General features: G+C 56.2%; 1 protein-coding gene across 4 annotated transcripts in view; it reads left to right on the top strand.

The window, feature by feature from the left end:
• Window positions 1-10,496: 10,496 nt before the first annotated feature.
• Window positions 10,497-20,405, top strand: part of CACNA2D2 (calcium voltage-gated channel auxiliary subunit alpha2delta 2) — a 138,390-nt gene continuing 128,481 nt past the window's right edge. For all 4 annotated transcript variants that reach the window (XM_060161761.1, XM_060161758.1, XM_060161759.1 and 1 more), the window contains exon 1: window positions 10,497-10,711. In XM_060161761.1, the coding sequence (XP_060017744.1) occupies window positions 10,497-10,711 (215 nt within the window). The remainder of the gene's footprint in view (window positions 10,712-20,405) is intronic.

Here is a 20,405-nt window from a genome sequence, read left to right on the forward strand (position 1 = left end):
GGGCCTCCCTGAAGTCCCTACCCCTAGACCCTCCTCGCAGAGGCTGGGCTGGCTCCAGGAAAGAGGTGGTGTCAAGCTTCTGCCCAGGTGGGGCTGACTGCCGATGTGGAGGCTGGTGGTACGATATAACCCCATAGCTTTGGGAGGGGGGAGCTGAGAAGCCCTTTCTACAGAGTTCTACCACAGACATGGGAAGAGAGAGAAAGGACAGGACCCCCATGACCCTGCCCACAGCTTTGGGGGCTTAGACTCTGTTACTGATAAGACTTCCAGCTGGGGTGGGCAAAGAAACAGAGAGAAGACTCCCGGAGAGAAGGAAAACGGCAGCCTGTCGGTGAGAGTGGAGGAAGCTCCAAAGAGGGGATGGCAATTGGCCCCAAGAAGGAGGAGCAGGGAACCCTTAGGTAAAATGCTTACCTGGCCCTGGTGCGGTCTTGGGCAGAGCGGACTCAGAAAACGCACAGTAACTGGAACCGGAGCTGCCAGATAACCCTGCCCTGCCCCCTTGATTGGGGAGACGGAGAGGCTGGGAAGACCTGAGCCCAGCCTGAGTGGATGGGAGTCCTGTCATAGCAGGGGACATGTCCAGGTCATGGGGCAACTGTGGGGGACTGGAGGCCCTTTAGAGATGATGTCCCACGTAGGCTTTCCCAGGGAAGGCAGGACTCCAGCAAGGCCATGGTCCAACCATAGAGGTAGATCTAAGCTACTCCTTCCTCTCCTCCAGCCCAGAAGAGAGAGCACCCGGCTCTACATCTCACAGCTTACATCTTGCTGCCAGAAGAGGGGTCTGTGACTGCCAGCCAGAGCAGGGTTCTCAGGGCCTCTGGGGCGACTGGGGAGGGGAGAGAGGCCCCCTGCCTGGTGAGAGAGTGCGGGTGGTGCAGTGCGCATGGCGGGTGGGACTCAGCAACAGCTGTTCACTTACTGAAGCTATTTTATAATATTGCCAGAGCTTTTAAAATAATCCCGTTTCTGCAGAATATTCCCAGCTAATTGGAGCTGTCTCTTTCTTATTAAACAGAAAGGTTATAAAAATGTGTGTTGAGGGTTTAAGTGCAATACCTCTCGGCTGCTCTGATTGTTATGACAAGGATAACATACTGGAAACCAGTAGCTGGCAGGCTAGGCAGAGCAGGCTGTGGTGGCTGGGCTGGGGTGGAGCAGGGGCTGCCACCCAGGCAGGGCCAGGCTGGCTCTCCCCGTGGCACCTTGCTCAGCACAGGCTTGAGGAATGGCAGCCTTCCCTAGAACAATTGCTCTTTAAACACTTAGGCTGCTGTGACAGGGCTGTCCATCACCCAGGACTCTGACTGGGGCAATTCGCATAATTTACTGAGAGGCAGAGGAGAAGGGGGAAAGCGATTCCAATTAGCTGAGCCAGGCGGCAGATGAGTTCGCAAAACCTCAGCGCTTCAGGAGGATGAATAAATAGCCTCCTCTCCATGATGGAGGGCCGCCCAGGAGCACAACTGAGGGCAAGGTGCTAAGAGGTACCCATTCTGCAGATGGGAGCCTGAGGCCCACGGCTGTGAAAAGCCTTCCCAAGGTCATCCAAGGAGGGTTGAAACGAGTCCAGACCCTGTTTAGAGCTGAAGCCTTGTGCCCAGCTCCTGTCCCTCCTTATGCCAAGCTCTGGCATGGGGTGTGCACTGGAACTCTGTCCTGGGAGCCTCTGAAGCCCCCAACCCCTGCCATCCTCCATCAGAGCAGTCCCACTTCAATCTCTCATAAATGGGGGATCTGATCAAATTTAGTTTAAAATGAATTCCTGCTCATCAAAATATAGTTGGAAACCCAGTGTCCTGGAAGAGGCCCCCAAAACTTCAATGGACCACCCCCGAACCATTTAATGGGCAGATCAGTTTTGTCCCTGGGATCCTTCCCGGGACCTCTCCAAGAGAAGATAAGCTTCTAAACTGACCTGGGCCAGCCACCTCCTGTCCCTAACTGTCACATTCCTCCACAGGCCACCCCATTCTCCCTGTGCACCTCAGCAGCTGCAGGAAGGCCTCTGCCCATTGCCCCAACCTCACTGACTCGTCACTCTGCACTGTGCTCCAGTCCCAGTCCTGCCCCCGGCTTGGTGTGTGCTGGGCCTGGCTCATTGCCTCAACTGGGTGGAGTATGTAGGGACGGGGTGGCACTATTGCCCCTCCTCCTTCCATGGACCTGGTGGACACCATGGGAGCAGTCCTGCTATGCAAGCTTGTGACTCAGCATCAAAGCATCAAGCCCCCGGTGGCTTCCCAGCAGCTCTGAGAGGAAGATGAGGGGGCTTATTAAACCCATTTTACCTTCAAGGAGAGTGAGGTGCAGTGACATTGGGTAATGAACTCAAGGTTACCTGGGCCCAGTGGATGTCCGCTGCCTCCCAGACATGAATCAGGCCAAGGCGCTGGATGATTGTCCTTTCCACCCTGTGCTCATGGGACGTTTCTCCCATGATTTGTGACCACTGCCTGTAGCCAGCCCTGCCACCCGCCTCCCGGCTTCCAGGCCTTCCTGCTCCAGTGCAATGTGCTCTTTCATCATGGAGAAGCCTCACTTCTGGAAACAGAGCAGACCTTAAATGCTTCACTGGCTTTCCCCGGAGCGGATCCTACCTTCACACCTTTTACTAATTCTCCAGTATTCCCTTCACCTGGAATGTCCTCTCCTTTACCTCTAGAGAGCCTTCCCATATTCCCGCAGCAACAAGCAGTTCCCGTCCTTGAGCATCCCGAAGTGCAGATGTTCATCTCTGCTGGGCCTGGGGCTCCATGGAGGGAAAGGGGAAGGCATGAGGCAGGTGGTCCTTGCCTTACCCGCGGGATCCGATACATGCTCACAGGCTTTGTGGGGACAGATCCCCAACTGCTTTCTGCAAAGCTCTGCCCAGAGGTACTTTGGGTTTGGCAGGCAGAGCAGCGAGTTTCCATCCAAGCAAGAGAGAGGAGGCCTTTTAAATGCTGGTCAAACCCAAAGGCTGCACTGCTACCCTGGGAGTGGACAGGAAGTACTCATTTGCATGCCTTGTGCATAGCTTTGCATATTGAGATAAGATGGACTTATTAAATTCTTTTTTAAAGATTACAATATGCTCCTCGTGCCTCAACCAAGGAGGAGCTGGATTGGGAGTCAGATCCCATCTCTATTGCTTCCCAGCCAGATGGACCAACTCACTCGGAACCACTGGAGCCTCAGTTTTCTCATCCACTCAATGGGGATAATGCTATCTACTTGAAAGGCTACTGTAAGAATTAGGCATCCTTTGGGCCCCGTGTCTGGTGTGTAATGGGGAAGGAGAAGCTCGGGGAGAGGGAGGAATAATGATGGGGCTTATGATTCTCATTCACTTTCATCAAGAATTCTCTTTTGGAAAAAAAAAAAAAAAAAAGAATTCTCTTTTGGAAATCACAGGAAAGCCACAGTGACCAGGGTCAGTCCTTTTTCTCTGTACAGTGACTATAAGGTTCTTAGTCTCCAGGGGAGGTTGGGAGTGGGGGCACTCCAGTGGGTGGGGGGTAGTTTGAGCTCTCTCAGGGCCTATTTTCCAGGAAGCTGCAGCAAGACTCTCAGTGAGATCCAAGCACGTCTAGAGGGCTAGGGGATCAGCAGAGCCTGGGATGAGGAGATTCCAGACATGCCCAGCTTTCTATAAGAGCAGCTAGGCCAGGGTTCTGAGGCCAGCCTGCAAGGGCAGCAGTTGCCCTGCAATGTCTAGCAGAATCACTACAGTGTGTGTATGGGGGTGGGGGGCACTGAGTGGCTGGGGCTTGTGGGGAATCCTCAGTCCCATCAGAGATCTATGGCTGGCGGAGAATAGTACAGGAACCTGGGAGGAGGTTATATGGAGTTGTGAGGGCAGGGTCCATCTCACTCCCAGGGATCTGATCTGCAGGATTTGCAGGGGTCCCATGGCTCCCATCCCAGACCCCAGCATGATGGAGATGATATATTATTACATAGTCATTTAGTCATTCGTCAACACTTGATAATGCCCTATCTTCCGAGGGGCCTGAGTATGCCTGGCATACCTACTGCCCCCCGGGTTTAAGTACCATCCCCCAGCCCTGCCCCACGCCTGACTCATCACTGGTGTTTCCTGTCCATGGCCTGCTCCCAGCCACCCCACGGCAGCTGGCTTGGATTCGAAGGCAAGGCCTAAGTGGCTTGTGGCAAAATGCTGAGTCCACATCCTGATCCTCCCCGAGGTCTCTCTCTGTCTCTCTCAGCGAGTCTCTCCATCCGCCTCTGCCTCTCCAAAGCTCCTCCTCACTCTTTAGAAATTAAGACCTCAGCAAGATGGTGCTCTGGAGCCGCCAGACTGGGATCAGGGAGGCCGTGGCGGTAGGTGAGGGGGAGAGGCCGTCCAGCTGGTGGGAACATAAGCAGACAGAAGCCTCTCCATCCTCCGCCAGACTCTCAGTGGCCTACCTGGGTGCAGCTTCCCAAGCACCCCCTTCTGCCTGCCTGGAGCCCAGCGAAGCTCTCTGATAGCTTTACTCTGCAGGAAGAGGGCTTGGCTCTGCCTTGGGAATTCCCAGACCTCCAGGGTCTTTTTCTAGGCCACTGAGGGGCTCTGTGCTCTCTGTATCTGTCCTGGTACCTGCCTTGCTCTGCTGGCCACAGTACTGGCCCTTAATCAGCAAGTAGAAAACCGACACCCAAGATGGGGATATGGGCCAGCTCTGACCATAAGAGAGTGCCATGAACGGCCCTAAGCAAGGACTCAAGGGGTCTGGGTTCTGGTCTCAGAGGTGCCACTGTTCACTAGGCCCGGCCCAGAGCATCCCTGAGGCTCAATTTGTCAACTTATAGAGTAGAGTGAGGGTGTCCACAGAGTTCCCGCTGTCCTTTGAAAGAGATTCTGGGGCCTGGTTGTCTCCAGAACATCCAGGTTGTTTCCCAACTGCCTAGACCAGTTGGGGAGGGATCCAGAATCCTTGCAAGCCATGGTCACCTGCAGCACTTGTGCCCTAAACAACCTCCCTTTCCCCACCCCACACCTGGGCAGTGATGTCTCTCTCTTAGCTAGCCCACCTGGGGTACAATGGTCCCAGGACAGCCTCTGCTCTGCTGGCCCCCCTAACTTCCATCCCTGCCCCTGTTTCCTGCCATACCTCACAGGTTGTGCCTTCTATCAAGACCAGATGCTCCCTTCATTTGCCTAACCCGGTACTACCTCATGCTGGCAGAGGAGAGGAAGGAGTGTGTTTCCACCCAGCCCTGTCTGCTTTGCCCCTTCATGTGGGCTCAGGAGCTGGAGCTCCCAGCCCTGCTGCCTGCCTAGTCTAGGCCCATCTCTCTTGAGTGTCCCCAGCCTCCCCCATACCCCTAGGCAGAAAAGTAGCCTCCAATCCAGCATGACCTTCCTCAGAAGATCCTAGTGGCTCACACATTCCCCCTTGGGTCAGTGCCAAGGAAGATTTCATGGGGGACTGGGTTGGAAAATACCCTTCTCCTCCCAGGGCCTGGGTAGTTGCTGAATCGTAAGTGCACTTGGATTGTATTTGAGGCTAATGGCCTGGCTTCAGGGACAACATTTCCAGGCCAAGAGGGGGTCCTTCAGGATTTCCAACTCCAGGCCACTCCAACCAGTAGGGGAGGAGTCCATGCCTCCTTCCTCCCTGCTCCCTGCCTCACCTCACCTCAGGCCCCGGAGATGAGATCTCAAAGGCCCTGACCCAGGGAGAACAGCAAGGGCTGCAGTGGCACCCTGATTCAGGGAGCAGAAAGACCCATATCCAGCGCTAATGGGAAAGGCTGGACTGGCTTTTGGCAGAAAGCCTCCCTTCTCCTCCCTGTCTGGTGTCTAAGGAACTCAGGGGGAGGGTCCTGAGTGCTGGCATCACCCCAAGAAGGCAGGGGCCTCATGAAAGGGGGCAGGGCAGCCTCTGGGCCACCTAGGCTCTCACCACGCACTGCTCCTAGTGGCCCTGCTGCCACTTCCCACAGCGTCAACTTCTTTCAGTAATTGAAGAACACCTAGCCTCATCCGTCTTCCAGGCTCGACAAATGAAGTGCTAACTGCCCCTCACAGGAGCAGCAGCCATCAGTTAAATTAAGTAATGGTGGAGCCAGGTCCTGTCCTCCCCTCAACCACCTAGCAGAGGCTAATCCTCTAAAAGCTTAGTGGGCCAAAGCCAAGAGATGCTTTTAGCAGAAAAGCAGAAGATTTGAGGACTTTCCTCAGGGTGTTTCCCTAGCCCATTGCTCGAGGAGGTACTTCCTGGGGTCTAGCCTTGATCTCTCCTGCCTTTTCAGGTGCAGAGGGGAAGGCGGATAGCATGAGGTGTGGACCTGCGCTCGGAGAGGCCCCTCTCAGGAAACATTTCTCGCTCTGCCCTCACATCGAGCAGAGCTAACTCATTCAGGGACACATCCCTGGCTTGTTGGTTTCATTCACCGTCGCCAGAGCCCTCTGTCTCTGTTTCCTCATTTGCAAAATGAGCAAGTTAGGGAGGGGTGGTTCACAGAATTGACAACTGGATCCCAGCAATGCGCAGGGACAGGAGCTGACCGGGAAGCTCTTTCCTGGCCTTGGTGGGGGAGGCCAGCACTTGTTTCTCTCTGCTCTCTGAGGGCCTGGAGGGGCGGCCATCAGAGGAGGCAATTTGCCGTGGCCATTCCGCTGAGGTGTTGATGGGGTGTTAGGAGGTGATGGAAGGCCGCCTCCTCAGACCCTGACTTCGCCCACCGCTGACACTCTTCACTTCCACCTGGAGGCAGAAAAACACGTCTTGTGGAGAGTTAGAGCTGCTGTCAGTGCTGGCCAGGGGCTCTGAGGAGACTTTTATTTATTTGGAAGCCATTCAGACACCTAATTCTCTTCTGAGGGGAGAATTTCTCCTTTTTATTTGTCCTCGTTTTCTCTTGCCACGGTGGAATGAAGGCTCAGGGGAGGGGACAAACCAAGCATCTGGGTCTCTGTGCCATACACATCACTGTGTATAGAACACAGGGGTGGCACTGAGGGGCCTCTCACTCCCCTGGGGAAGATGTTCAGGTCAGAGTCCTCCCAAGGGGAGTTCTGAGGACTCTGAGGGCCCCGGTGCCTGGGAGGGGGCACAGAGGACAGAGTCTCGACCTCAGTCTGGAGCCTGAGTCTCTTTGCTCACCATAACCCCTTCCCGGGGATGCCTGAGTCTCTCTGTGGTCTCCCTTCATTAAGGCCTTGCAGAGTACCAAGTCCTGCCCTTAGCGTGTTACATGCTTTGGGTCTTCAGACCATCCCTGCAGGTACCGTATCTCCCATTATATGGACGAAGAAACAAAGGCTCAGAGAGGCAAAGTGATTTGCTGATATAACCTGTGATATCTGAGGCCAAAGCTATCACTCCTTATGCCCAGGCCAGACTACTCTTCCTGGGCATAGCCCCAGGCTCCTGGAGATGCCACTCAAAAGTCCTTATGTCAACACTTCCTGTGCCCTCCCAATGGCCAGGCTCTGTGTGGGGCCCTGAGGTGGTGACAGGGACAAGGGAGACTTGGGGTCCCAGCTTGGGTGCAGGTGTTTTTCTGAACCCAAGGCAGAGGCTGCTGCATGTGTGTGTGGCAGGAGGGAGGGGGCAGGAGAGTAGGGACTGGAGTGGGGAAGCCTATCTAGTTGAGGGGAGGTCCAGGAAGGCTTCCTGGCATAAGTGGTATTTATGGGTTCATAAACATTCTGGGTTCAAGTGGTAGAGATGAGAGAGTGTGTTCCAGGCAGAAGGAACTGCAGGGGTAAAACTCTAAGAAAGCCAGGAGCTCTCCAACCCACTGGCTTATAGAGCAGCAAAAGGGTGATGGCAGGGAGGCTGAAGGTGGGCAGGTTGAAGTGGGGATCTTGCTGCCCCAGGTGTCCTGGACATTCCTGATAGGCTTCCTCGTCCCTCGGGACTTGCTTGGCACATAGTAGGTTTTCCATAAAGACCTCTCGGTCTCTTCTGGCTTGCTTAGCTGACTTCCCCTCAGCCCACATGCAGAACTGGCACCTGCCAGGCCCCCTGCCTCTCTCTGCTGGCTGCACCTTTACTTGCCCCTGCTGCCTTACATCTTCTAGCACAGGCACATCTGGCCAGATGGGTAGCTGCCAAACCTGTCAATATTCCTGCCCAGGAAGTCCCCCTATTCGCTAGGAAGTCTTGATTTTTCTTCCCATGATTTTAACCTGTGGCTGGAGCCAGGAGCCAGGAGACCGAGGATGTTGTGAGCCTCTGAAGTTGGAGTGTGTAGACTCTTACTACCTGTTTACTCTTAATTACCTCCCCTCCTTATTTGTCTTCCTTTAACGGCCTGTCAACCAAAATCTCCCGCCTTTCCCTCGGCACCAGCAGCCTCAATTAGGTGCCCATCTGTGGAGGCTGGAACTGAGATGCCCAACTACCAATGCCCACTTGCTGCACCCAGCCTGGGTACAGGTACCTGATGACCTGGGCACTCTTTGGGGATAGTGCTGCCATCCTGGTGTCAAAGGGCAGGGAGGCTGCCCCTGACATTTCTCACTCAGCCCCTGCAGAGCTGGCCTTGAGAAGGTGCCCACCTAACCCCAGAGGGCACCCAGGAGGGGTGATACCCTTTGTGCTGGTTCCCTGGGGCCATAAGCACAGGCATTTATCCAGCAAACAGATGGGTGAGGATACCATGGGCCAGCCCTTCCCTAGGCATGGGGGAGATAGAGGTGCTAGAGACAACTGTCAGTAGGAGGGGCTAGGAGGGGGCTGGTTAGGTTAGCTCAAGCTTGTTGACTCTTCTGTGACGCACCCTGCCCCCATCATTCTGTCCAGGTGGAAGGACTGCCCTGCCCAGAAGTGGGGGTGGGGACATCTGCACAATCAGGCATCTGCCTTGTCCTCCACAGAACTGGCCTGGCTTGGCCTTCCAGAGTCCACTATGCCCCTCCTGTTCACCAGCCCCCAAGGCCTATCAGGGGTTTGGGGCCCAGGGCACTGCCTTCATTTAACAATATGTTTGGGACCTATGGCAAGCCTCAGTGTGGCCTCTGAAGACTCACTCAGGTCAGAGAAGGAGGATACTCCAAAGCTGTCTCCCTGCCTTGTGAGGGTAGGCAGGGGTAGGACTGCCCAGGCAGGAATAAGGAGCAAGTAAAGGTTGTCCTGAGCCCTATTCCCTTGCCGCTGTCTGGGTGAGAGGGGTAGCTCTGCCCTCCTCAGTCCAGGGGTTACCACTCTTCCCCCTCCACTGCAAATCCTCTTTAGGCTGCCTTGTAAGTAGGTGATGGGAGACTCACCCAGATATCATAATGTGGGGAGCTCTTGCTCAGGTGGTTACTGGCCCTCACTCATATTAGGCACCGAATCTGTGGGCAGTTACTGCTTAGAGGGTCTTGCTCTGTTCCAGGCTGGTAGGAAGCATTCTCCCATCTTATCTGTGCCAGGCGCAGAGCAGGGCCCCAGGGCAACTTCAGCGGAATCTCAGGGATACTCTCCCCCAAACATGAGTGTTTCAATTTACCAAGCAACTCACTTCCATTCTCACTTTATCCTGGAAATGGGGGTGGGCACCCACACAAGCATTCACAAGGGAGGAGACTGAGACTCTGAGAGGCCCACAAGCCGCAGAGTCAGAACTGACACCAGCCCAGCCTTCTCCCGGCAGCAAGGGAGAGCCAGGAGCCTCCAGGACAGAAGGGATTGGATTGTGCAGGGGTGAGCTTACTGGCACTGGAGGAGTTTAAATAGAGGCTGTGCAAGCCTCGGGGGCTGGGGCTCGTCTGCACACAGTGCCCGCTTAGCCCAGGGAAGTGAAATGAGTGGTTGCGGAGCGCTGCATCCATTCCCAGCCCCTCACAACTGTGCAACTGGACCTGTTCCCACCCAGGCTTTTTCTTTCTGTCAGAGCCTTGGGACCCAAGTTCCCCCAGAGAGGGCTCTTGAAGGTAGCTGGAGCCCCTGGTGGTATGAGTTCAGCTCCGTTGCCCTCTACAGTGGTCTCTGCTGAAGCCTGCCATTCTACCATTAAACCTGTGACTCCAGGCCTTAAGCCTGTTGAAGGTCGAGCCCCCAGCAGGGCCATTATGCGCCTGCCGGGGACTCTTCGCAGTCTGAGGCGTGGGGCAGGGCGCACATTGGAAATTCGGACTTGGCTGGGGCTCAAGACGCGCGTGCCCCGGCTCGGTTCGGCCACGCGGGCCAGCAGGGCCGGCTCAGGGAGGCGCGAGGGGCGCGCAGGCCGCGGCGGGCGCGTGGCCGCGACGGGGGCGCGCGGGGGCGGACCGGCCGGGGAATTGGGGAGGGAGGGAGGGAGGGAGCGGGGAGGGCGGCGCCGGCAGGTTGGCGGCGGCCGCTATTTGAGCGCTAGTCCGGGACCCGGCGCTCAGAGCGCTTAGAGCTAGCGCGGCGGAGAGATCGAGCACGAAGCCCGCAGAGGTGCTGCGGCTCGGGCAGCCCCGGAGGCCCCGCGCGAAGAAGGCGGCGGAGGAGGAGAGGCGATTGCCGCCTGCCGCCCGCGCCCCCCCAACCCGCCGCCGCCGCCCCCACCCCTCCCCGCGGCGCCGCATCTTGAATGGAAACATGGCGGTGCCGGCTCGGACCTGCGGCGCCTCTCTGCCCGGCCCGGCGCGGACCGCGCTCAGCTGGCCCGGCCGCGGCTCGCGGCCCGGCCTCAGCGCCCGGCGGCCGGCGGCTCGGCCCCCGCGCCCGCTGTCGCTGCTACTGCCGCCGCTGCTGCTGCTCCCGCTGCTCGCCGCCCCCGGCGCCTCTGCCTACAGCTTTCCTCAGCAGCACACGTAAGTGGCCTCGGCCGGCCGCGGGACCCCGGCCGAGCCCAGAGCCCCCCTCCGTCCCCCAGCCCGCGCCCGGGCCGGGGCGCTGGGTCCCGCCGCCCGCCGCAACCGGGGGCGGCGGCCCCAAGCCCAGAGGGCGGGCAGCCGGGGTCCCGGCGCTTCTGGCTGCGTCGCGAAACTTCCCCGCGGTGCCCCTTCTCCATCCCATCCCCCAAACCGCACAGAGCGAGATCTCTGGGGGGTCCGAGCTTGCCAGCTGATTTCCTTGCCGCTGTCGGGTTGAGAGGGAAAACTGGGGTTGGGTGAGGGGGCGGCCAACGACCTCTGCCCGGCGGAGTCAGAGCCCAGCGTCTGCCTCCTGTCTCCTCCCGGGTAGGAACCTGGCGCTTTAGATCCAGAGGTGGGGGGCACCTCCACACTTGTTTTCATTGGCCTTTTCCTTCGAGGGGGAGGGCTGGAAGCAGAGGATGCGAGCACCTTACTGTTTGGCCAGTGCCACAGAAGAGGTCAGTGTCCCCTGTTCTTGCCCCCGCCACTAAACCTGGGGGAAGGGTCCCCTGGAGAGCCCAATTGGGAGGTGAAGGTGCCGGGGTGGAGGCAGAAGGTGAATGGCAGGGAGGACCCCCGCCTGCCCCTGCCAACAGGGTAATAGCATCTCTTGGCCCTGCCAGCTTCTGCTGGTTCTCCGTGGTCCTTCTGAGCCTTCTCTCCCTCCCCAGGAGCCTGGAAACTCGGGCTTCCTCCTCTGGGTGAGCTTGGCCAGATGCATCTGGGGCTGCAAATGGGTATTCAGTGCATGTGGCCTTTAGGACAGCAGCTGTTTCTATGGGCACCATGACCCAGCCTTATGTCAGTGCCCAGACACCCCTGTGGCTTTGGGGCACGGTGACCACCTTGCTGTCTGTTATTTGTCTCTCGCTCTGAGGAGCCACCTGTCCCTGGACTCCTGCACCAGTGACCACACAGGGGTTTTGGGAAATGAGTAGCCGGGCTGCTAGTGGCCAAGAGGAAGGGTCTGTCCTCATGGAAAGGGAAAGGCTGGCTCTGCGTCATTAGACCAGTTCTGCCCAAGGGTAGGGGCCCCTGGTTCTGCCTACTCCAGCTTGTAGGTTCTCCCAGATGAGGAAAAATCAAACTCAGGAAAGGCACTGCCTGAGTCTCTCTCCGTCTTGTCATCTCTCTCCTCAAACAGCCTGGCTGTGCTCAGGCGGGTGATCAGTAGGCAAATTACAGGTGCTACACGGACGTGTCCTCTGTCAGCTGTCTGGATTTTTCGTGTGTGTATGTGGGGTGTGCCCAGGGGGAAGAGAATCCTGTGGAAGTTCAAGGCTTGTGGGTGCATTATTGTCTTTCATTTGCTGTGATGAAAATGGACTTAAGCCACAGTGTTTAAAAAGAGCAAAAGCATTATTTTTTTGTTGTTCTTTTTTCCTCAAAGTCAAGACACAGTTATTTTTTCCTCTTGCCGTTTCGTAGCTCCTTGAGTGAAGGTTTAAGTAGACGTCTCTTTTCACCTCTTCCCACCTTGCTCCCTCTCCTTGTAACCTGCGGTGGGTCAGATGGCTGCCGAGCCTGCATGTTACATTTGTGATACCCTGACTAGAGAGGACACCTGTCCCTCTGTCCCCAGCCAGAAGATGGGGAGGCGGGTGTGATGGCAGTGGCACATTTTCAGCTGGACGCTCTTCTCTTGTCGGTATAGTTGGAACTAATTTCAGGGTTTGGGACACATCTTGAAAACCATAATTAGAGAATGAGAGTGGGGGTGGGGTGGGGGCTGTACAGCTCCGAGAGTCCAGGGGGAGGTGACTAACGGTGCGACAACACGCAGGGCTGGCGGCGACAGCCAGCGCCCTTCAGCTGCCCTGGTCCCGCCTATGCAAACGCCCATTGATCCTTGGAGGCAGGAAGGGGGAGGAATTGAGTGGGGGTCCCTCCCCCACATTCCCCTGCATGACCATGCTTAGTTGGAGTTGGGACTTCTGTAGAGCTGACCTGAAAGGCTGAGGCTGCTGCCCTGGGGCTGTTCGGGGCCAGTGGCCTCCCTGAACTCTCCTGGGTTAGCATGGCCAGGCTAGGAAGGGACTTTGATACAGGTACAGGTGGCTTTCTGAGGTGGGCAGTGGGACCCTCAGCTTCATGGCACTAGGGTGACGACCCCTTAGTGGAGAGGGCCCTTGATGGGAAAGTCATTTCCTCCTTAGTGTCTGGCAGTGTGACAGGGCCCAGCTTTGCAAGCTGCTGGGTTTTAAGCAAGTGTGGGTTTAGGGTCCGGTGGCCGTTATTTCTGTAATCGCTTTGGCAACATGGCTGTCTGCCCACCAGGCAAAGCAGACCCTTTGCCACCTCCTCCAGGTGTGGAGGAGGGCAGAGGAGTTACTGCTGGAGGGAGGACAGACCTTTGGTTTGGGGGCTGTGCCCTCTCACCCCACCTGGACCTGGATCAGGTTTTCAAACAAGGGAAGGCCACGTGTGCACAGGCGCATGTGTGTGCATATGTGCACTCATGTGTCTGGGGTGAGGTAGAGGGAGACGGAGTCAGAGCACACACTCTCCGTTTTACCTGCTTCCTCCTGTTTCCTGTTTGCTGCTGGCTGAGGGGCAGCCCTCACTGCTTTGCCTCTCCTTGTGCCTTTTCCTTTTCTGTCAGTCGCCTTTTCCAATTCTGTCAGTTGCCTTCCCCCTCCCTGCCCCCTTCTTTGGTCTCTCATCTCTTCTCCCATCCCCCTCCCCCCACTTCCTTGCCCATCCGTCTCATCTCTCTGTGTCCACTCTGCCCTGCCCACCTCTTCTGTCATCTCTATTGCACCTCTGTCCCCTGTTCTCCAGCATTCCTGGGTTTCTCTGTCCCCTCTGTGGGGTCCTGCTGAGGTGCCTGGGTAGCTGCACCCTCTTAGCCCCACTCTTCCCCAGTGATGGTGCTGGCCAGTACCTCCCTTCCTCTGGGAGTGGGTAGGTGGGTGGGTGGGGAGCAGAAAGGAGCCCGAGGGGTCTGGGCCCCCAGCAGATTAATGACAGCCAGAGTACGTGCGCCTTTTCCTGAGTGTCCACGACAGGGCATGCGTCACTATAGCTATGGTTAATGGTGGGTGACGTGTGTCTGTCTGGGCCTCCAAGCCCACGTCTTCACCTCCCTGTAGCTCTCCGTGTTAGAGGGAGGCAACATCACGCATCTGGGTCCCCCATTTCCCCAACAACCTGCCAACAGCTTTTACAGGAAGGAGGAGGAGGCTGAGGCTTTACGGCCGGCTGCTGCTACAACTGGCTCACATCTCTCCTAGCATTGAGGATGGGGGCTGGCGGACCCTTGTCTGCTTTCCCCCTGCAGGACCCACCTTTACTGGGCCAACTATGTCAAGCTAGCCCCTGAGAAGGGAGTAGCCTGTTTTAAGACGAGCCCCCTCATAGTGTGCGGGTGAGTCTCCCTCCAGATTCTTTGTCACACTGGTGTCTCCGGGGAGAGACTGACTCACAAGTGGAGTGAGCACTTCTGCCCTCAGTGCCTCCTTCTCCCCTATGCCTGTGTGCAGGTTGTCCCTGCCAGCTCCTGGGAGGAGGCAGTTTGGGGACATGGTGGGTGTCAGGTGTGGGCCCTGCAGGCTCAAGCTTTGGTCTCCAGAGCTGACCCTCCCCATTGGGATGACCTTGCCTCTGTTTCCCCAAATAAGATAATAGAATCTGCTTAAGAGGCTGGTGGTGAGAATTAGTGGGAGAGGGTGTCACCTCAGGTGAGCAGGGAGGGTTCCATGGGTGGGAGTCATGGCAGCTATCGATAACATTAACAACCCCTGATGCTACAGCCTGATGGGCCCCCATCCACCAATCTCTTCACATTCCTCCCATGGACTGAGCGCCTTCCTATCCCTCTGCTTTGCTTACGCTGTCCCCTCATCACTGCGTGCTTTTCTCAGGAGTTTAGATCCTTCCTTCAGGGTCTCATACCCACACCTTCCAGAGGCCTCTGGGTTGTGCCACTAGCTCAGGCTGTACCCACCCGCAGGGATATCGGCTCCGTGAGGACGAGCACTGGGCCACCTCCCTCATCCATTCCCTGAAGCCCAGCTTGACTATGGTGGGGGATGTCACCAGGCTGGTGATGGCCTCCCCTCACTGAGCTCAGGCCAGGCCCCTTGTCCACATTACGCCCTCAGACCCCATGGTCATGCCCATCCCACAGATGGGGAGACTGAGACTCAGAAAGATGAAGGGACCTGCCCAAAGCCCCACAGCTACCAGGGGCAGGGCAGGGAGAGGACTAATCTGTCAGACACTTAGCTGTCCTGCCAGGGGGCTGGGCACATCTGGGTAGGGGACCAAGAAGTTGGGGTAGGAGCTCAAAGCCTGGGTGTTTGGAAGAAAATGAAGAGGCTTAAGACATGTGAGGGACGCCTAGGCTCCCAACTGTAACCTTTCCTGCTCTGTCCCTTTGCCTTCTTCTGGGTCTCAGGCAACCCTGAGGAGGCCTTTCTTGGCCCATGGCCACCCTGCCAGCCCGGTGCTCATAGGCCCTGTGCCTACCTCCACCCCCCTCCCACGTGTACACAGGCGATCATGGAGCCCCCCAGTCCAGGTTTTCCCCCTTTCAGAGGCTTCGAGTCATGTGCCGGGCATGCCTGCCGTGCAGGGGTGGGCAAGAGGGACTTCATCTTGAGACTCTGAGATGCCATCTCCCCCTCCAGATTCCAGTAGGATTCCAGAGAGAGAGGCCAGGGGCGTGGGGGTGGAGGCTGTTCATGGAAACCTGAGGCCGGGTGCTCTAGTCCTGGGGCAGGTTTTTCAAGCCCGAGGGGATTTCAGAGGGCTTGGACCTTATAGGTGCTGGGGTTTTCATGTTGTGTGGACAAGAGCGGTCTGGGGGGCTGGGGAACCAGGGTTCTATTTGCTAGGAAACTATACGGGGGCAGCTGGGGGTTTGGGAGTCAAAGCAGGCCGGCATGTGGCGTGTGCCCTGCCTTGGAGGGTGGTGCTGTCTCTGGGTGGGGCGTGGTCTCTTTTCCTCCCCCCACCCAGTTCCAACCTCGCTGGCTTCCAGATTCAATATCTGCCTCGGGAACAAGTGACCTCTGTCCTTACGTGAGGGCTCAGGGCCTCAGGCCTGGGGAGGGAGACCGAGGCCTAGGGTGCTCTAAAGGCAAGTGTGGGGGGCTTTCCCACCCCTGGCTGCATCCCTTCAGCCAACTGGGGAGCTTCTCTTAGTGTCAGGTTGTTGTTTTTTTCCTGGTGCCTACTGTCTAAACAAGGAGCTACAGAATCAATATTCGTATTCCCAGAGAGAGGTGTATGTGTGGTTTCTGCTTTTTTTCCTTTCACTTCCTCTCTTGTCCTGTATAACCTGAAGAGCCTTCTGAGCTGCCTGTGGCTAAGAGTTGCGGGGGAGTTGGCGGTGCAAGTGACCATGCGGATTGATATGCCCATGTGGGGCTTGCAAGGGACTCAGGGATGCTGTCACTTAGGTCCACATAGGCAAGAGCTGGGGCAGCACTCAGCCAAGCCCTGCCCTGCCACTGTGGGACTCAGGCCGTTGGTTTGGTGTCCCTGGCCCTGGTCCTGCTCATGGACCACCTAGTTCCCCTCCCACCTCACCCTCCTTCTGGGGCTAGTCCAGCCTGCTGGACCCCTAGCCACTGCTGGTTCTGATGACTGAGCCTGTGAGGGATCTGGCCTTACAGAGCAGAAAACCCTGTCTAGCTGGGATTACATGGTGGGAAATCTTCACATGGGAGACCTGAGCGTCCCCACCTTGGGTTGGCCTGGCTCTGGAGGGCCTCTGTCAAAGGCAGTCCCAACCCAGTCCTTTCAGCTGATAGCTTGCATGGTGGTGACCTTGGACAGTCTCCTCTACTCTCTGGGCCTCAGTTTCCTCTCTTCCATTACCTTGTGACTCTGACATTGCAGTCGCCTAAGAAGACAGGTCCAAGGTCTTCCTGCTCCTCTCCACACTTTGCTCTAGCTGTGAGGTGAGACCTGACCCTAGCCCAGCTGAGCCCCATCTCCCCCAGTGTGAGGAGCCTGCACCTCCCATACTGGCCTCTGGACACACCTTGGGTGTCTCAAAGCTGCTTCTCAGAGTGACCCACTTTGAGCTCTGATCAGCCTAATTGTTTAGCAGAGAGGGAGGGGCACGGGAAGTCTTTCCTGCTGATTATTAAGCATCTCTCCCTACCTTGGAAGTGACTCATTAAACAAAGGGGAAAGGAGTGGGTAAAAAGGGGGAGAAGTCACCCCCTCTGCCCCTCTTTCCCACTTCCCTTAGACCCTGGGCCCCTTGTTCCCGCCTTGGTGCCTTCCTTCCCTGCTGGACAAACCTTTCTGAATGAGTCCCCTGTTGACACACACTGAGACTCTGCCACACCTCTCACCAGCTGTGTGACCTTGGGAACTTCCTCAGCCTCTCTGGGTCTTGGGGCCTCATCTGTAAAACAGGGTTCCCTTGATCACACTGCCTCGCTGGGTTGGGGTGTGAAAGGTCATGAGGGATGAATGACAAGGGCGTGTGGATTCTGACTGGATCTATGAGGGTTCTCAGTCCAGCTGGGCCCGTACTCTGAGTGCCAGGCACCTGTCCCATTGCCCATAGCGCCTGCCACCCAGCCAGGCCCTACAGGATCCTGAGACTCCATTGTGGTTTCTGGGTCCTTCCTCCTGTGCTTGGTCCTTGCCTTGGCCTGTGTGCACATGTAAGCTTGTGTGTGGAAGTGTCTATATGTCTGTGCTCTTATATGTGTTTGTGCACATGTGTTGGATATGTTCACGTTGTGTGCACACTTGTGAGTGTCCATTTGTATATGAAGATGTGCTTATGTGAGTGCATGTAAATGTGTGTGCCTGTGTGTGTGAGTGTGCTTCATGTATATGTGCAGGTTGTGTGTACATGCCTGCGCATGTGTATACACAGGTGTTGGTATGTGCATGTGTGTGTGCCTATGAATGCGAATGTGGGTGTGTGCTTGTGCGTGGGTGTGCATATGTATGTGTGGGCATATGTACGGTTTATCTCTGCACCCAGAATGCGCTCCCAGTGCTCACCTTCTGAGCCCCCCTTTGAAGTTAATGCCAGGGCTCAGCTGGGCAAATGTTGGCAGTGGGAAATAAAGCCACCTGTTTGTTAGGACCAATGTTTCACAAACTTTTATGTCAAGAACAGCCTGAGTTAAGGCTGAGCTGGGAAGTTTGATCATCTACCAACTGGCTCGATGACTGTCTGCAAGGGAAACACACAGAGGCTGCATCCTTGTAATTCAAATTTTTGCAAATAGAATGGTATTTAGATATGCCAGAGGACTTGGGACTCTGCGAAGCTTGGTGAGTCCTTTGTGAAACAAAGCATCTTTGCTAACAGCCCTTCCGATGTGGAATCTGGAAACCCTTGCTGTGTGACCTTGGCCTGGCAGTTTTTCTCTCTTGGAGTGTGTGCTTCTCACTTGCACACTCAAGGGTGGGAGACTGGCATCCCTTGAAGCATCTGCTGTAGGTTTGGGGTTCTTGCTCCTAGCAAGACATTTGTACAGTCAGCTGCAGGCATAATTTGGGTATAAAAGCTTCAGCTTGATGATGCCCTCATGTTCCTCTATTTGGGATGCCTCCAGCAAAGCTCTTCCTTTCAAGGATGAATTTTTGCCTACTGGGTCTTCATAAACAAGGCTGTCTGAGTGCCCTGTGCTGGGTGCTGGCCCTTGGCTCTGTGGGCCCTGAGCTGATGGGTTCTGATGTCTGAGAGCTTTCCCGGCATTCTCAGGGCCTGTGTGTTGTCAGTGTTAGGATGGCCCAGCATCCTAGGTATCTCGGGAGGGGACTTCTGCAAAGGGCTTGGGCACCTACAGGGCTTGTGAGAGTCCCTATGGGGGCAGGGAGCCCGAGTGCGACCATCTCCTTGGGCAATAATGGGCCTTGCCTGGGTCCCTGATTTGGGAAGGAATATCCCAGCCACAGAAGCCCCTGGGGACCTAGATACCTCCGTTGTACAGACAGGGAAATTGATGTCTGAGTGGCGGGAAGGAGCCTTCAGGCCCCACATTTCTGCTGGCTACATACATTCTGCGGGCAGGGCCCAGTCCCCCACCCAGGGCTCAGTACAGGCTGCTCAAAGGATGCTCCCCGTTCAGCCGTCTTTGCACTATGATGTACAACTGATTATCTTAAATAAAAACATTTTTGCCATGAGATGCGGGAGTGATTTGAGGCCTCCTTTGGCAAACCCTGCAGAGCAAGGTGCCTGTGGTGTGGGCCCCCAGCTTCTGGTGTTTCTTTGGGGCAGACCTTGGTGCCCTTTGCCGTTTTAGAGTCAGTGAGGCTTTCAGGGTACCCATGGAAAGGACAGCTTTGTCGCCGGGTGGACACGAATGGGTTGGAATGTTCCTCAGATGGGTAGAGGCCCCTGCTCTGCTGCGAGTTTCCAGCCTGACATGGCTGACGTGGCATTTTAGCTTTGATAACTTCTCTGCTCAGCCTATGTTCTCCTCCCTCTGGCGCTGCCTGAAATGCTACATTTGAAGCCTTAAAGGTCAGGCCTGGTGCTGCTGCCGGTTCCAACAAACAAACAACAAAACAACCCACCTCAGCCCTGCCCCCACAACTTCATTTATTAGAAAAGAGAAATGAGCTGGCAGAACAGGCCTCTGCACTGAGGGCTCTCACAGACGGACGTTTCTCCTTTCTCCCTGTGAGCTGAGGCTAAGGTGGGCATGGTGAGAACCTAGGCGTCTTCCCTTCCTTTCCCGGACCTGCCAGGCATGCTGCAGTATCTCTCATTGAGGGCAAGCTATGACCTTGCACCCCAGAAGCCTGCCATGGGCAGAGCCCCACTTCTCACCTGGCATTTGACGGCCCTCCTGGGCTGGCTCTGGTCTCTGGCCACTAGCTCTGTGACTAGACTCCAGCCAGGCCAAGCCACTTGCAAGTCCTGGTAGGAGCTCTGACCTCTCCACCTTCTGGCTGTTTCCCTATACCAGGCTGGCCTGCTCAGCCTGAGTACTGGGCCAAGAAGCCCTCTAGATCATTGCCCTCCTCTGGCTCCCTACCCCTTGTGGGCCTCTCCTATCACCCTGTGCCTCTCCCCCAGCTCTGTGCCCAGTTTGTAGAGGCCTTTCCAGGAGTAGGCATTGAGCTGACTACTGATCCTTCAAAAACTGAGTCCAAGGAATGGCTGCAAGGAAAAGAGGCTGCTTCTGTGCACCCCTTGGAAATCCCAGCACATTAATTTTTTTCATCATGGTTAGGCCCTCTGGCAGGGAGCTCAGAGGTGGGTACGTATAGGCTGTCATTGAGGACCAAGCCTTCACCTGCACTCTGCCTGGCTGGCCTTACTTTTGGTGTGGCTGTCTGTCCTTGACTGACGTCCTTCATGGCAACAAGATGGCTGCCACAGCTCCAGGCATCATATGTACCAGACATTAGGAGTAAAAGAGGAGATGTTTTCTCTGGGTTCCTCTTAAAAGGAGGCTAGGAAACCTCACCCAGAAGCCCCTAGCCAATTTCCCCTCACACCTCATTGGCTAGCACTGGGTCACATGTCTACTCTAAACCAATCACTGGCAATCAGGAAGGTGCATTGTGATTGGCTCAGGCTAATAAGGATTTACCCTTGAGCTAAGGATGGGGTCACCTTGGGACTGGAGGTGGGAGAGATTCTTGCAGACTTGGGTTTTGTTAGCGAGAAGAGGGGGAGTGATGGAGAATGAGGAGGCAGGATGTGCTTCAG

Source organism: Lagenorhynchus albirostris, chromosome 10 (genome assembly GCF_949774975.1).
Source record: "Lagenorhynchus albirostris chromosome 10, mLagAlb1.1, whole genome shotgun sequence".
Classification (NCBI taxonomy): domain Eukaryota; kingdom Metazoa; phylum Chordata; class Mammalia; order Artiodactyla; family Delphinidae; genus Lagenorhynchus; species Lagenorhynchus albirostris.